Genomic DNA, 19,117 nt, shown 5'->3' with positions numbered 1-19,117 from the left:
GAGTTATCCTTAAGTCGGGTACACACCGGAGAATTTAGGTATAATGCAGTAGAGGGTATCCCGTAAAAATAGCGAAAATAAAATAACGAAAAAAACCGCGAATTAAAAAAAGCGAAAGCTGTTTGGACGAATCTAGATAAAAGCGAATGGCAGTAATATCGATAATGATTTTTCAGACAGTGGTGTAACTATAAATTTGGGTCCCCGGGGCAGTATCAAGTGTTGGCCATATTACTAAAATTAAAAAAAAAACAACAGTCATTATTACTCAATATAAATATAGTTTATTTATGTTATTATATGAGTGGGTTAGAGGGAGATAACAAATACTATACTGCCATCCTCTTAATAATCAGTAGCGGAAAACGGTATCTCGTTTTGGAGGAAAATGGACCCGCCCAAATTTTAGTAGGCGTAATTTTTTGCGGGCCTTAATTTAATTTTTGATGTTAGAAGTTAAAAAACTATTTTTATTTCACATAATTTGTTAAGAGTTAGTGACGGCCACGTTTAAAGGGATGAAAAGCAAAAAATAAAACCAATCACAGCGTAAAATAATTTAATGGTTATTCTATTATTAATTATTATTAGAGCGCGTAGCTGCACGATCGGCGTAACATACGTGATTGGCGTACGTCGACGATCGACAGACGATAGTGCATATTACATAGAGACAGACTAATAATAAAAATTAAAAAGAACGTATATTATTATGAATAATAAATATAAATATAATAAAAATTTATTTTGTAATCGATGATAGTACAAAATTAATGTCATTTGTATTATTTAATACTATGTAATTGTGTCGTTGTTATGACAAAATAAATTATTATTTTATTTTGCAATGGCCATTGTATTACTTTGTCGTTTTTTTGTAATAAAATTAATTTTTAATCTATATAGAGTCCATCCTCCTTGCATGTACCTATTCTATTATATACTATTACACATAACTTTAACGCATGGTGTGGCGTCAGAGGCGGAACTTAGATTTTGTACGCCCGGGGAAAATATTAAAATTACGCCCAAACATAGACCAATACTGAAACACGAGTATCCTGCCCTACAATTGTTTTTAATAACTGGAATTCAAATTAACATAATAATGTTAACTAATCATTTGGTCGTGGTAAAATGTATTCTGTTATGCCGTATCAAATACTATAGTATACTAAAGTATTTATCTATAGTATTTGGTAATATTATCATTGAGATATTAATACTATAAAATGATGATAACATTCATCATTTTGAACTGATTTAAGTACTATTGGTCCTAAATATAACAAAAACTTACGATACTCGGTGGCTTTCCATCGCATGATATCCTGTACCCCCCTTATTTTTAATGCAAATCAGATGGTAAACAAGTATTTAAAGATCAAAAGTAGGGTTACCAGACGTAACCACGGACATGTCCTCTTTTTAAGCTTAAATAAAAACGTCCGGTGGGGTTTTTTCAATATTGGAAAATGTCAGGGTTTTTCATGAAATGTGAATTTATTAAATAATCACTCCGATATATCTATATCAGTATATAGGTAGGTATTTATATAATATGTTCAATGTTCACGATCGAGATTATAGTCATATAATCACATTATTAGAAAAACAAAAAAATATTGATATTGACAAAGTATATAAACCAGGATTTTCTATATTTTCATTTTTTTTTTTATATATTTACAAATATTTGATAAAGACTATACAAATAAAACAGCATATTATGATAAAAATGTTAGTACTTTTTATTACAAATGTTATTACTTATTATACACAGAAATACATTATTTAAATTATATAATATTATTAATATTGATAATAAATAATAATATCATTACTTGATCATCATTGTATGCAATGTAAAATAATTGGAAAAAAAACTTTGTCATCGGAAAAATATGTCATATATTAGAGTTATAAATCGAAAGAAATATATTATATTTAAAAAAAGATCCACTTAAAAGTATAAAACGGGTATACTACAGAAATCAAAATTCACGTTAAATATTATTATAGTACCTATACTTAAATGAGTAATATTAAATAATTAACATTTTAACAATATAATAATGATCTTTGGAAAAATAACGGACATACTCGTCGCAGGCTAGTAATAAACAATAATGTACCCGTCGTCTGGGAGATTTTCAATGTTCTCGTTCACGTATACAATATTTTAAAGGTTTATTTACGATTCCGAGTCCAGACTATTGGTTTAAATTCTACACTTTCAATTTTCAATCATATAACAGTACGATATAACAGTAAACAACGATACAATTGCATCAAAAAATATAAACATTGATGAGTTTATAGAAGAACTTCGATCATTCAATAATGAAAATGTACGAGGCTTGATGAATGATCTGTTGTTACATCCGTTGTCCTGCGGAGACGACTCAATAGCTAGCGGTGACGAGCAGGCAATAGATACGTACATTGTGCCAGAAAAAGTAGAATATACGTTTACCAGTGATGGCGAATCTTTGCGAAGGCGGTGGAGACTGATGCGCACGGGGTGAGTGATGATTGTAGCTAGGAACACGTACGTTGTTGAACGTTAAATTTCTGAACGTTTCCGAACAATATATTTTACCTATAAGTTGCTGTACTTACTACTAGTAACAATGGTACGCTGCTGGGGCATATAATACACCGAAACTTTTGGAACGCCACCAACTCGGCATCGGAGCGGATGTTTGTTCCGGCGTACTAGCTAAATCATCACACACGCTCCATCGTCATCGGCTTCCGGGTGTTCCGATGACTTGGCTGATGGAACAATAATAATTGGAATATCCAGCGTTCTGCTGGAAGATTCTGTTGCCATGACCAAAATGTTGGGCATAGAAACGGTCAATCTGCGCAGGCATTTCGATTTGTTTAGATTGTTCCGATGCAGCCAAAATATTAGGCATACTCGCACATTTAAATATGTTCATGGTTTTAATGCGTTGATATAATATTAGATACGATTAAAACAATAAACTATAACGACGCAAAATTATTCGCAATAACAGTATGTTGTTCAGTACAGTTCTGCATTGGTAACGAGATGAAAATGTATTATTATTTATATTATGAATACAAACACAGCTTAACATAGATAATCATTTCCTTGACGATAGCAATTTTTGTTGTGTTATTGACAAAAATGGACAGTGTAAAGAAATACGAAAAATAGTATCATAATAGAATTATTACTTTGTGTTCATCCTTCATTTTTCTCATAAAAATTGTATCATTTTATAATATATTATTTTAATTAATTTAAGGTTTTTAAAGTATGTTTTAAGACCATATATTTTTTTATACATTTTTATTATATAAGTATATACAATTTATTACAATATTATTTTCATAATTAGATTTTACTATTTTAGGAGTGTTCTACGAGCTTCTTTTTATCAAATTAAAACTACAAATTAAGCAAATAGTTTTTTTCGAAAATGTTAAAAAATAAATAAATAATATATAAAAAAATATACAATTTGAATAAAAATTGTACAAATATAAAATCACTGTATAAAATACTTTCGAAATATTTGTATGTTGAGCGAACTACTTAAGAATATGTTACACTAGTTATTTTCAGTGGTAAAAACTTGTCCACGGAAAACAAACAAAATGGCATCAAAAAGTGGTTTTAGTGTAAAAATACCTATTATGAAATTTATAGAGAACAATATTTAGGTGGGAACCTTGTCGGCTTTTTTTGAAATATTAAGTATTTGTGTACTTAATTATGAGCTGTGTATTTAGATTAATTCAAACCCCAATGAGGTTCCTTCCGAAATCTTGTATCACGCCATCTGAAAAAGTTAGATTTTATTGATTAACGTACATTAGCATATTCCAGCTGATCGGTCATCTTTTCAAGTTTAAAATGTTTAAATATAATTTGTACGAGTTGTTGTACTCGTTCACTAAAGTACTAGATACCGTATATCTATATCAGTATATATCAGTAGTCAGTACCTTAAACTTTTACCTATAAACTTACTTACCTATATTATATTCATACACAATAATTAATTTTACGTAAAACACTAATTTTTTTTTTTAGAAAACACTAATGTCATAAAAATATTTTTTGAATATAATTTCAAGTTATTATACTAAACAAAATTCTTTTCAGCTTTCGATCGTTATAATTTGTTTTATGTTTTTACTCTTTCGTATGGTAGCATATAGGTACATTTATAATTTTTATTCCCAAATAGTATGTAATTTAGAATATTTAACATATCAAAATCAAATTTCGGACAAGTAGTTTATTAGATATAAGTATTTGAAATATAGATGACTGTGGTAGAAGACCAAAATTTCCACTCATATATTTAAAATACTTATTACTTATTAGTTTTTAATCATAAAATATTATTCCAAAACTCTTTATGGGCGCAGACCGTTTTGGCAAATTGGTCAAAAATATGGACTGTTTGGGTGAATATACCATTTGAACTAGGATTTATTCAACTAAAAATACCATTAGGCGAATAAGTATGAAAATAATCATAATATACACTCAACAATTATTAACAAAATTATGTAAAATATACATAATTAATAATGAGTCCTGGAAAAAAAAGTTAATACGTATAAATATCATGTTTTAGGTAAAAACTTAAATGATGAATATTTAAAAAATTCTAATTGGGCTGTTATATTATTAGTATATTTCGTCATTTATTCTCTAAAGTATTTTTCTTTACCGAGCGTAATTTTCTTTTTCTTTTTTGTATTGTACTTCGTAATTTAATATTTGTCTCAGACTGTACTTGTTATAGTTCATCCACAAAACAGAATTATTCTAAAATAAATTTTATAAATACATATTATTAAAGTTTTAAGTTTTTAATATTTTAGACCTAGATGCCACAATGGTTTATAGCCGGGGCCCATCTTACTACCTTTTTACGTTGGGTATTATTATTATATTATTTATGTTATGTACATATCCAAAATTTCTAAATAATCATTAATAATAATAATAATATCGATATTTATCAAAGCATTATTTGTGATAATATATCGAGCCAGTATTATACATTTGTGTTATGCTCTAATATTATATTGAATCAGTGATGTTTGTACCATCGTCATATTTTATTTTATATTGAAGTGTTTTATTGGAGTGGCAATATGAATAATAAATTATAATTTAGTAATACATTTTTTATTTTTGAACATAATAGGTACATATTATTATAATTTAGATACCCTGGCGTACTTCGATTTAAATACAAATTTTTGAAGGGGCTAATTTTAATATTGAAGGGGCTAAGCTCCTCTAAGCCCCCCCCAAATAGCGCCTATGCGTATCAATAAGATCTGCTACTTGTGAACACAATTTTTCTAGTATGCGCCGAATTAAAAATTGGCTAGAACAAGTATGTTACAACAAAGATTTACTAATTTATCATTATAAACTATTAAGAGGGATGTAAGTTATATTTTAAAGCAGTTCCTGCTATTATAAGCTGCTATAAACAATGTCCGATAACAATTGTCGATATAGAACGTGTGTTTTCACAGTTAAAATATTAAGTGCCAAAAGATATGATTTTACCGAAAAAAACTTAGAAACGTACATGACTGTAAATTTTAATAAAATATTGTAATTTCAGTTTATTATTGTTTTATTTAAACTAAATAATTTTTTTTTAATTTTATATTTTAATATGATAGTTAATGCTAACTAATAAATAATATTACAAAAAGTAGTATTAAAAATAATATTTGAAGTACCTATAATGGAAATTTTGTTTTTGAACAATTTTGCACGTTTTAACATATTAATTGCACATTTTTTAGGTGTTAGCTGCACAAAAATCCGGTCTTTAGATATAATAAATAATTTGAAAAGTGAACAAATTTTAAATAAATATAATTTGCATTCAAGAAAAATAATGAAAATTGATAGTTCTGATCATAGTTATTAAATAGTTTACAATTCTAAAATACTCATAACTCGCTTTAAAATTAAAATATAATAAAACGCTTATGAGATGCCTTAGATAATGTTCTTACCTTTAAATTTTATAATAGGTTATTTCACTCTAATTTGAGAAATTAATATGGTTATAAATTTATAATAATTATTGCGATCGTAAAATTTGCTATGTTGCCCGACGCGCGTGGGTTGGAGAGAAATACTAAATACTACGCTGACTTCCTCTTAATGGTTTATTAGCCTAAAAAAAAAATTGATAAATTGAGAACTATAATAGAAAAAAATTAAAAATATTTCATTATTTAGTCAAATGGTACTTCAACACTACATATTTATAAACTTTATAGTATATATAAAAGATAATGAAAGTATTCATGATACAATAAAATACCAATAATACATTTAATACCTATATAGCACGATAATACATCTAATTATCGGTACTTATGCGATATACCTACGAGATATTTTTCGTAATTTTTCCACGATACAAATACATTATTAGAACGGATATCATAAAGATAGTAATCCCCACCATCCAACACCAATGTATAACACATAAGTTAAATTAACATATATGGATCATTCTTACATGAACAAAAAATGGTTACACTTTTTCGCCATTAATATGTATAATCTATAGTTACTATTCTTAAGATTACAAATAATAATAATAATGAATTTTTGAAAAATGAAAACCTATCGTAATGGTGTTACAAAAATTATTTATAAAATAACTTTAAAAACAAAGGCAGGCAATATTGTTTTTGCTCACTTCACAGATGCGATTTTTCGTTTGCAATTGCTTACCATTGATTTTAATTTTAATTTTGAAAACGTCTATTATTGAGACTTACTGAAAGACGAGGTAGTTTAGGGATTAGGTACGATCGATACCTAATATAATAAAATAGCTTACCTGGCTTTTTTCAAAAAAAAGTTGACAGGCTTAATTAAAAATTGGAGTGTGATATAATATGATCCATAAACCGATTTTTTCTTTCAAAAAAAAAAAAAAAAAAATACAATTATTAAAATACAACTTTTCTACGAGACCTGACCGGTTTTATTGTAAAGTTGTTTTTATATTTTCATCAAAATGTCTGTGATATTGTTTGTGTACGAAAAAATCTGACTTATGATGTAATACCGATTCTCGAAGGACATACTAGGAAATGTCCGAAGCAATTCGTTAGTGACGCCTGACTTATTGTACGTAGGCAACTCAACGTATTGCGCCTTAAATTTCTGTGTTCCCGGATGGAAATCGACGTTACAGTATCATGCAGGATTAACGATGGTACAGTTTAGTTATGAGGGAAGGCTAATAGGTATTATGAATCAAACCACAGTAGAATATACTTAGGTTTAATAAAATATATCAACACACGAAAAAAACAATTTTTAGGTTCATCATATTTTAATTTTTTTTTCTAGATATTTGATGAAAACAATATGTATAGTTTAATTGTTTTTGAAATAACTGTTGTATTATGGGTAAGCGTATGTAAAAAATTCCCAAAACAACATTTACATAATATTATTTTAGACATATTATTATTACGTAACAATAAAAAAAAAAAAAGAATAGTTTAGATGACAATCAATGACCATTATTAACCACAGTTATAAGTTTTGATATTTTTTTACGAGGTTATTATATAAAATAGAAAACATAGTTAATATTGAACTGCCAGAACAGCAAAACAAAACACGTGCAGCGCAGTACAATAATATTATTATAAAAATAAAAACAATTTCAAGCGTAGGTACATTGGTCGATGATAAAATCATATTATTATTTTGCTGGTACGTGTTAAGGAATCCGCGTTTTCAGCATGGAAGACAGCGTGGCGTATTCCTTGGGCTGCAAACTCGGTGATTTTTTTAACGACAAATGCGAATAAGACATATTATTATTATTTGACGGCATCACGGTGTTCGCGCTTCTCGATCTCTTCGATTTCGACAAATTGAACGGCGAATTCTCTCGTGATAATATATGCTGTTTTGCATACAATGCTATCCCGATTTCTTTGTGTCCCGCTTCCATTGCAATACTCAGTGCCGTACTACCATCCTGTCAAAAATAAATAAATAAATAAATTAAAAATTTACTTATAAAATAGCTGGTCTTATAGCTTCGTTCAGTTTACTGCAGGATTTTTCTCCTATAATTATTTGAGAAAGAACTATATAATTTCATGACCAATATTTACGTTATCTGCGATGGACACATCACATTCCGGACAAGCTAATAGTATATTAACAATTTCCTGAAGACCGTGTTCGGCCGCGCACATTAAGGCAGTACTTCCGTCTTCGTCCTGCATGTTGAGATTGGCTCCGCATTCTAGAAGTAATTTTACCACTTCTGATTTTCCATGTGAAACTGCCAACATTAATGTCGTCTGACCATGCTGCAAAAAAAAAAAAATGGTCAGTAACGTAACAGAAATAACGACATTGTACCATAATGGTATATTATAATGAAGGAGGCATTCTTCATTATGTATTAATAAATAGTTATTCTATGAAATATGGATTGTCTACTTATTAATAATTGCGTTAGGTTTTTTTTACATTTTTTTAAATATAGGTAACATATGACATAAAATCACGTTTAATTTCCGTTAGTTTCATTAGTTTCGTGATTAATTATTATATAGTGTAGTATCCTATGTATTGGCTATTATTAAACTTAAAAGTCATAAATATTTATGACTGTCGTGAGTCTTATAAATTTGTAACATTTTACACGTTAATAACTATTTTTAAAATAAAAACATACATAAATATTTTTAACAGAACATAGACAATGTAAAAAAACTTTTGAGTTTGACAATAGTTTGAAAATGAACGAAACTACTAGACTCGAACTGTTTAACTTTAATTTGCTATGTAATGCGCTTGAAGATGGAAATAACAAATACTAATGTAGAATCCTCTTAATGACGAGTTACAGAATGTCACTATTAAGGAACCACGATGTATGAGGTTTTATATAAACAAAGGTTGTTACTTGAATAGTTGTGCAATTGGTTACAAGTTCCACTAAAATTGTGTACCTATCTAGTATTCTTGTTATTAAATTAAAAATATTTTAAAAATGGATAACTGGTTATATTTAAAGTTTAAAGTTATTTAACTATTTATGTTTTTTTTTTTTTCAAGAAAATAACGACTATAAAATATGAATTGTTTATATCAGGAATTTACGAACAAATGTTTTATGTAAGATATAACTAAAATTGAAAATTATTAAAACTTGGTTACAAAATATTACAATACGAGTATATTGTGTTAAAACAATATATAAACGGACACATGACATGTACATGGTGCAATGGTCACACGACCAGTAAGTACTTAAAAAAGATACACCAATATTATATTAAATCGATATTAAAGCCTTTATATAAATTATTTTTACTATAACAACCATTGTACTAACCTTCGATACTTTACTAAATTTATTTTAATTTCGGTAAATTTGATGCAAATAAAAAGAAATAATAATAATATTATTTTTTATTGATTATAAAAAGGTACCATAGTATTTATAATCAATGCTACTACTTATATTTCAGTGTATGAAATAACATGCATATTATGGTCAAATTTTAAATCATGTAACGATTTAAATTTTAAAAGTTTTTAGAAAATTACATAATTGTTTAGGAACAACAATTAGTCACGTAACTTTAACAGGTACCTATATGTAAATAATAAATATGTAATTGATTACTGTGCAACCCTATTTTAAGGAACTTTATTGTAATTTAAATATATTGAATGTTGAAATATTAATTCAAAATAACTGATAAGTGGTCTTACGTCAGTTGCAGATTATAAAATTATTTTATGGAAAAGTGGGTTCATGTGGAAAAGAATCCATAATTCTACAGTAATAATAAATAAGAACAAACTTTATCATAAAAAGGACAACTTTTTAGTGTGGAATATCATTTAATTTTGTCAATAATATGTATAAAAAAACGTATTGTTTTAATTTTCATAATTTTTATATTTTTCAAACTTGCATAACTACTGTAAAATAAAAACTAAATTGCACTTGAAAATTCCGTTTTAATTATATTTTATGGTAGCAATTTTATTTCTTAAATACGATTAATTTCAGGTCCAAGTGATTTTTGTCTAAACAAAACCGTTAAAAAAAAAATATTTTGTAAACAATTGTCATCCTTTTTATGTATTATGATTTTAATTCGTGCTATAAATAGTCTAAAAGATTTAATGTTATTATAAATAAGTTAAAATTAATTACAACATTTTAAAGTTTTGTTGTAAATATAAAAAAATAATAAACAAAATCGAGAATTTTTAATTTTTAAAACTATTTATCCTAAAACAATTTTTGTTTTTTGTTATAATTCAATGACGAATATTAGTAGATTAACGTACACTATTTTATAGTGTTTACAAATTTACAGTAAATTATTAATAACTCAAAAGTTACTAACAATAATATAGTATTAATTTAATAAATGCAATGTTATGATACAATTAAATTAATCTAACGAAATACTAAAAGTAAAATAAATAACTTTAATAGCTTTATCAAAAAGCATATTATCGCGAATATACTAAAACTTAATGTTATAGGCTGACAAACCATATCCGCACTCATGTCGTTTTTCGTATACAATGATATATATTCATTGAGTTCAAACTTAACCTAATGTATAGCAAAGTTGTACCAACTTTACCATTTTTTATATTTTATTTTAGACAGTTATCTTTTTTGAGAATATTCTGCTAACTGCTAACACAGAATATTCAATAATTTGATTTGTTTATCATAATGTTATCGATTTAGAACATAGATTCTTAACCTTTTCTGGGCCATGGACCCCTTTGAAGGAAACTTTCTAAACTTAAGAATGAATATTGAATTTTTAAATTTATTCTAGAAAAATAAATTCTTATATTTTGCCATTTTGGTGATATACTAGTTAAAATATACCTATTTATCAAGTAAACAGAAATAAATTTAAGTTTAAAATTGGAAAAACGCTCTGCGGTGATAATCTCCATGACATTTTATTCTATTCACATATCACTATCAACCATCAAACTTAACTCAACTGAATGCATCATACAATATAATATAGGAACACAGTACGCAGTAATGTCTCATTATTTATTAAGACTACAAATTATGGGTCAAGGTAAAAGTGATTGTTTTTGACGTAATCTAAATAATCCAATTAAGTGTGTTGGCTATTGGGAATATTTCCATCGTATATAACACATGTCTTGTTCCCAGACTAGACTGGTTAAAAGACCAATATGGCAATATACATAATATTATATATTTAAGTACGACATAATTATTACTGAAAGATAGCTTTAATATTAGATCATCCGCTGTCGAAGGTTTTACTTTGTATACGCGATTATCTTGTATATTATTATGTGTTTTGAAATACTAACTTTTTTAGCCTGCAAGTTTACATCGCCGCATTTGAATAATCTCGTGATGATTTTCATCTCGTCGTCATTTTTGATGTCTGCCAACGACACGAGCATGACACTTGAATAGCCTGCGTCATTGGTCAAGTTGACATTGCAAACACCCGTATCCAGTATAGTAGACACAACGTCGAAATTTCCGTGGGAAATCGAATAATGTAGTACAGTGTTGCCCTGAAAACAGTCCAATAAAATTTATGGATAGGATAAAGATAATATATAACATAACATAATATTGTATGTAGCGTAGTAATGTATTGTCATGTGTCTATGTGAATTCAGAACGCTGAAAATAACGAAACTCTCAGTGGTTATATATAAAAAGATAATCAAAATATTATGTTAAAATATGCAAACTACAATTTTTTTCTACATACATTTTTCTAAACGCAAAAAAATTAATTGGTAAAGCAGTTCACGTCACCGCGTCGTGACTCGCGATCGACTGCGATAACAGTTGTATACAGATGTTTGTGTCTTTATTGTTCGTTTATAAAGTAGAAATAATATCTATGATTATTAGACGCATGTAAACATTTCACACACTTTATTGAACTGGAAATATTTATCTTTACATCGGTTACATTTACATATTGCTGCCGGACATTACGGTTTCTATATGAACCGTAACAATAAGCGAAAAATTTAAAAATCCAAAATTTCTTTTGTAACAAAAAAACAACCATGGAAATTTGTTATAACATAATTTCTGCGTGTTTCGGATACTCGAGTTAAAACTATAAAAGTATTTAATTTCTAAAATTGTATTTATACAAATTGCATACTTAACTTCTATTATGAAATAATTTACACAGTTAAATGTCTGTATATGGGTACTTTAATATATGGTACAAAAAGGCAATAAATTGTATAGGTATTATGAGAAAATATACAAAAGATGCACTATATATGTAACAATTAATATATATATAATAATTAAGACTGTGAATTTCAAGTCCTACAAATATATTTAGAATATATTGCATAAACTTTTAAAAAGATCGATTTTCAATTAAATTTTTAGCAGAAAAAATATTATTAACAAAATTTAAAAAACATTTTAACATTTTAAATTTAAGTATATCGATTGTAATAAATACGGTTATGGAATATGTAACGGCCTAAATATAATTTATTAATATCTGTTGTATGTTTTAGAAGTATAGTTACAATTTGAATCTAACATATTATATTAACAAAATGAAAAATAATGTATTCAGACGTATAAAATTTAAGCCTATAACTAAAAAATATTAGTAATTATAAAAAATAATTTTATTTATTTCAAATATTTCATATAGAAAATAGTGTTATTGAAATTGAAATTAAAATTAAAAAAATATGGATACCTAATATCTATAATCTATATGTATATTTAGATATAATACATTTTAAGACACATAAAAACAGTAGAAAAATTATATCCAATAAAAAACAGTTATATTATGTACTTTGTCATAGATATGCAAAATAAATTTTCGTTTTATTCAGAATAATCACGCGAGAGTCACGACTTAATTGAATCAAATATACTTGTATATTACTGATAATGTGATTTCCGAACAAAATTTATCGATATAAACAAAAATCATTAAATTCACATCACTGTTTATAATTTATAATATATACTCGTATCACAGGTTTATTTTCGATTGCCGACAGTTATATACAGTTATACACATCTGATAAATCAATTGGTTTTCAATCGATTTCTCTAATGCGAGCAGTATATAAGTAGATATCCAAATAATTATATAATAATATGTTTACCGCAGCATCTGTCATGTTGATTATGAATTCTAGCAAAACCGGCGAGTAAGAAGTGAACCAGTTGACATAATTCTTTACGATTTGACCACCACAATCGCTCGAGCTCGTCACCTGTAAGATATATATATATATATTTTTATTATTATTATGAACATTAGTACAACCGAATGGCTCCATCAAACCTTGAACCATTCTTCTCGGACTATGTCGATGGCTTGTTTTAATTGATTCCTGGGCAATAGCGTGGCAGATGTTTTCTTCAGAGAATCGTTGAGTACTTTCAACGCACCTTTCATTTCTTTGCTAGGTTTATCCCTGTATAATATTATATTCGATTAAATTTTAATTTTAATCGTAAAATTGCGAAATCGCTAGTTTTCTAATAGTATACATTGTTTGTTCTTGTTATTATTGCAGTGCTAGCGATTATTATGTATACATTTGGACAATCGGTACGCGACAATCGTATCAAATTATGTTAACAACCGCTTACGCAAACTACTCCTACATTATATTTATGAAAATAAAAATAAAATTTTAGTAAAATGTTCGGAAACGTCTTGTTTCTCAATTAAAATCTATTCCAGGCCTTTCGTGTTAAATGGGCCCATAAATAACTAGTTTTAATTTGTATTATACTTTGATGAACAAAATATTAATATATTAATGGGATAAAAATAAATACGCACATAAAAAATAATTGAATTCGTTCCATTTAATTTAGTATATGACATTGCACTTTAATAATTTTCTCTTTAGAAAACAATAAAATATAATTAACATTAAAATTAAATAGTGACACTTTTTTTATCATCAAGTTTTTCATTTGAATAATAATACGTATTATTATTATTATTATTACTATTATTATTTGTGTATAACATGCAATTTAAAAAATGTTTGATTCTTAACTATTGTATTACGTGCGTATAAATATAGCCAATTAAGTAGGTACTATTAAAACATGATTAATTACTTGTATAATTCGTCCTGGATGGGTTGGAAATTCATATCAGACTCAGGAAGCCTATTTTGAAGTTCTGGTGTTGACGACATTGATTCTTTAGCTCTGAAAAAAAAGAATGATAATGCTTAAATGAATTTTAAGCAGTTACAATATAGTTGCACAGATACTATCAGCACTTAGAGTAAAATGACAACAACTATAGATATCATATTTCAGTTTTAGTAAATTTCAAATATAGAAACAATCTTTTGTAGTCTGTGGTTTTTTTCTAAACAATTTATTTATATATGTAGGTACCTAATGTAATATTATGTAACTTTCATGTCTGTGTTTATAATGTATTATCAGTAAACGTTTTGATGTATAAACAAAAATGTTAAAAATTTGGTTTATTATAATAAATAATAGATGTGAAGGTTTAAATAACGTTGGAAAAAAATAAAACACTATATAATATTATTACATTATTCCTCAAACGAAAAGAATCTTTTCATGATTATAACATAATATACTTAGATTATATAGGTACTAATCTATGGTCATATAACATGATATTGTATTCGTACCTAACCACAAATTAGTAGTTTTTTATGAACATAAAACAAATCACTCTAACATAAATTATGGATGCAATTTTAAACGTTTAAAAGTATTGAATATATTTATTATATACGTTTATAAGAAGACTTATATGACGTAATGTAGAACAATTATTCTTCGGGTAGAACATGGATGATTTGCACGAGCTTACAATAAATAACAGACCAAGCAATAGAAAAAGAAATCATAATTTAAAAAATCAATCAAATCCAAATAAAAGTATACAAAATAAATTTTATAATAATTTGAATTTCAAATACATTTTTTTTATTTTTAATCAGGGTACGCACGAATGTTTTGGTCACTTTTGCATTAATGTTTTACTGAGCTATAACCTAACCAGGTAAACGGTAAAAATGAGTAATTTTTAATATGTATTTTATATGTGTGACATGTCAAAAATTATTTTCAAAAATTTAAAAATGTACTCATTCTGACTTTATCCCAATACAAGTAAGTTATTATGTGCACAATGCAGTAATGAACATAAAAGACAATTAAACAATTTGACGGGGGTCAACATTTTTAAGCGTTATTTCAAATTAAAAAAAAAAAAAATAAAGTTTGTAAAATCAGAAAATTGATGTTGTATTATAAATTATATGATGAATAAATCTATAATATTCAGCGAGTAATTTCATAACAATATATATACGTGTATAATACGAGCATATATTGCTATAACCTACCTACGCGACAAAAGACATTAATATAAAATTATAATACCTAATGTAGAATTTTTCCGTGTTACCACCATCTTTGTAAACATAAAACAACATCAATAATTATAATACATTTTGTAACAATCGATTTAATTAACAACACTTTTTTCCTCTCTTATAGGTAGTAGGTACTATAGATATTATAATAATTACTCTGTGACGCACGCCTATCATGTTATTCATATTTCATACCATATGTATACAAATGTAATACGCTATAAGCTTTAGAAATATTAGGAAATTATAATACAAGCAGCATTTGCCATATTAAAGAGTTATTATTATTATTATTAATTACTTTTTTTTTATACAGAAAATATGATGGGTAAAAAACGAAAATTGCATTCGGTGACTCTCGCGGTGTTCTTATTACAATACAATCATCTTTGGTGGCCCAGTAACTTCTCTGTGAAAATATTTTCTATTAAGCTCAAGTTAATTTTATATATCCTAATATAGTAACATATAAATAGGAACATAAAAAGTGACCTCAATTTCGTAGTCAAATGGATATTTTTATGGATATATTAAATTATTGGACACAGCTAATTTAAATTTTTTTACTCGTTATTTTACGACACCGACTGCGACAACGAGTACTTAAAAAAGCAAGATCTGCTGTGGTAATTTCAGTATAAATAATATGATTACATTTGCTGCACTATGAATCGAGTATATAATATATTTCACATCCTACTTTGGATTTTGAAGACTAACAAAGCATTTAAATAATTTACATAGTTTTTATAATATTACTGTGTACATAATATATTGGTTTGCACAATTTAACAAATCACATATTATAATATTATATCAATTACTTAGGTACATTATTACTTATTAGATAGTCTGAATAATTTTAATTTTTTTTTTTTGTATATATACATACTAATAGGCGACAGTACATATCAGTAGCTAACTTAAACGAAACTCAACATTTATCTATTGCGTAAGACTTTTACATAACTTGAGTGTAATATTTACAACGGGTTTAGTTGAAGTAAATAAATTAATGTGAAGAATAGATTTAACACGAAATATTTACAAGTCTAGAGCTAATCTCAATGAGGATTATTGATTTAAAAAAAATTTAATGAAAATAAAAGTAAACTGGAGATTTACCGAGAAGATGTTAACTAATAATTATTTAATAATAATCTTTGTTGTGTTTTAAGATTAAAATATTGTTTATTTAACAATAGTTTTGACAAATAAAAGTTTGTTATGCATAATAGAATTTTGAAATCATAATACTTGTTTGGCTGTATTGTGTAATTATAAAGCGAGATGTTATAGGAATTTCAAATTGTAATATTTGCTATACTCATAGCTTGCATATCAATTGAAATATCGTAAAAAGCTAACATACGATACATACACATATAATAATTTTAACTTTAAGTTTGAAAGGTAAAATCACACTAATATTAAAATTTAAAACTAACAATAAATGGTTGGTTCTGTTGAATGCAGCAAGTTTGCTACATTGCTGCGTGTGGGTCAGAGAGAAAACAAATAGTGCGCTGACATCCCTTTAATAATGTATAATTTTAGTTCTGGATATAGGTCATTCAAAATTTATAATCTATCACGAATATCAACTTAAATGTTTTTTAAAAGAAATTAACGTAATATTCAAATTTTAATAATGATGTAAACGTTAAAAAATTAGAATATTAACATAAAATGGACAGAATAATATTTTATCTATCTCGGGATATATATGTTATTTTAATAATAACATAAATAATAAATGAATATTTAAATCTTCAGCATGAACAAAGTAAAATTATTTATTTATACAGGAAAGTATCTGATTTAATGTGTTAATAAACATTTTAGGAATATTTTCACTTTTTTAATTATTTTTACAATATAAATTACTTTAATAGTTTTCTATACTAGAATAAGATATAAATACAGCGTACTATAACCGAGATACTTAGTAATTATACATTAAAAAAAAAAAAATGATTCTTTCATTAAATTTTATAATTTTCATTTAAGTCTATCAAACAAAGTCAGTAACTTATGTGTACTTTGATGAACACAAATATTTAAATTTTGTAAAGAAGTCAGAAATGTATTATTTGAAAAAAAATTGAATACAAATTAAGTTTTAAAATTTAGTCTAGTAGCTTTAAATCATAATGAAAACGAAACAATTATCAATTTCACTTAAAATATTTAAAAAAAAACCAGATGTACCAATGTCTAAGATGTAATATTGATAATAGATAAAAATAAAATTCTTTGAAGTATTTTTATACCAATTATGAGTATTTATAACTATAATTAGCGCACTTATTTTGATTAATTAAATAGGTATTACACAATATATTATATATCTAGTTCTATAAGCTATATACATTATAGTCAGACATAAAACATCAATCTAGACAATTAATCGTTAAAATAGGTTATGTTCTATAATATAGGTCTAACAAAGTATGTTCAATATGAATTCGCGTTATAACAATCGATAATTGTTATGTTGTTCCTCTAATTTCATAATTATCATAATTTATATCTAATATTTTTACAATGTTATGACTTACGAGGCTTATGACTTTCAAAAAATGACAAAAAATATGTTATGGGTATATAATATATGCAATGTCAACTATTATGTAACAATGTAACATTATAAATGTTTATATCGGTAAATGTATTTTATACCTACATGCGACCACGTAAGAAAATATAGAAATCTCGACAAACCCTATTTATCATGTAAAGAAAAAAAGTAATAATGTCACCGTTAAAATTATTTGTATGTATCTACGTTGATAAATCTACATGTTTAGATTTAATATACGAATAAAAAGCGATTTTCTGGTTCTTTCTTTTACCTATGTCCTACTTATTTACTTGACATTTATATTTCTTAGCTCGTTTTAAATCTCAGTGATTACTGAATGGTTAACATATTATATATTAATAAAAAAAAAAACTAATAAGTTGGACAACTATTTACTGTTATAAATTAAACTACTTGTATTAAACATGAAACAGTGATTAAAGAAATAAAAATTTCAAATAAATAGAATACGTATTTCATCAACATTCGAACGTTGTTTGATATTATCAAAGAGGTTATAACTTATAACTGTATATAAATAAATGAAAAAACGAGGAACTATACTTTCAATACAGTATAATAGCATATATTTTATAATATTTAGGTTTCAAGTGTACCTCGTTAATGAATAGGTCACTAAAATGATTTTTTGAAACTTATTGTAGTATATTACATTTTTTTACATAGTTTCAAGTTGTTAAAAAAAACAACGTTTTTATTAAAAAATTATATTTTTAAATATTTTTTATCCATATATTTTTTTAAGTTTTTTACTTTTTTGAATGACAACATATAGTTTTAATTTCATATTCCAAAGCAGAATGATTTTCTGAGTATTTTGATACATAAAAATCGAATTTAGGGCGAGTAGTTTATGAGTACAGGGCAAAATGTTTGTCCACTACACCGCTTGTTTAAACTTTAAATACGTATAACTTATAAACTACTCGCCCTAAACTCGATTTTTATGTATCAAAATACTCAGAAAATTATTCTACTTTGGAATATGAAATTAAAAC

General features: G+C 26.1%; 1 protein-coding gene across 1 annotated transcript in view; it reads right to left on the bottom strand.

The window, feature by feature from the left end:
* Nucleotides 1–7,384: 7,384 nt before the first annotated feature.
* The window catches only part of LOC113556087 (KN motif and ankyrin repeat domain-containing protein 2), a 46,407-nt gene continuing 34,674 nt past the window's right edge, over nucleotides 7,385–19,117 (bottom strand). Inside the window, exons 8-13 of the mRNA XM_026960823.1 lie at nucleotides 14,205–14,297; nucleotides 13,411–13,543; nucleotides 13,229–13,339; nucleotides 11,420–11,632; nucleotides 8,182–8,382; nucleotides 7,385–8,042 (exon numbers count right to left, since the gene is read on the bottom strand). Of these exons, the coding sequence (XP_026816624.1) occupies nucleotides 7,779–8,042; nucleotides 8,182–8,382; nucleotides 11,420–11,632; nucleotides 13,229–13,339; nucleotides 13,411–13,543; nucleotides 14,205–14,297 (1,015 nt within the window). The 3' untranslated portion in view covers nucleotides 7,385–7,778. The remainder of the gene's footprint in view (nucleotides 8,043–8,181; nucleotides 8,383–11,419; nucleotides 11,633–13,228; nucleotides 13,340–13,410; nucleotides 13,544–14,204; nucleotides 14,298–19,117) is intronic.

This window comes from Rhopalosiphum maidis, chromosome 3 (assembly GCF_003676215.2).
Source record: "Rhopalosiphum maidis isolate BTI-1 chromosome 3, ASM367621v3, whole genome shotgun sequence".
NCBI classification, from domain to species: domain Eukaryota; kingdom Metazoa; phylum Arthropoda; class Insecta; order Hemiptera; family Aphididae; genus Rhopalosiphum; species Rhopalosiphum maidis.
This window is presented reverse-complemented; position numbering and strand designations above follow the sequence as displayed.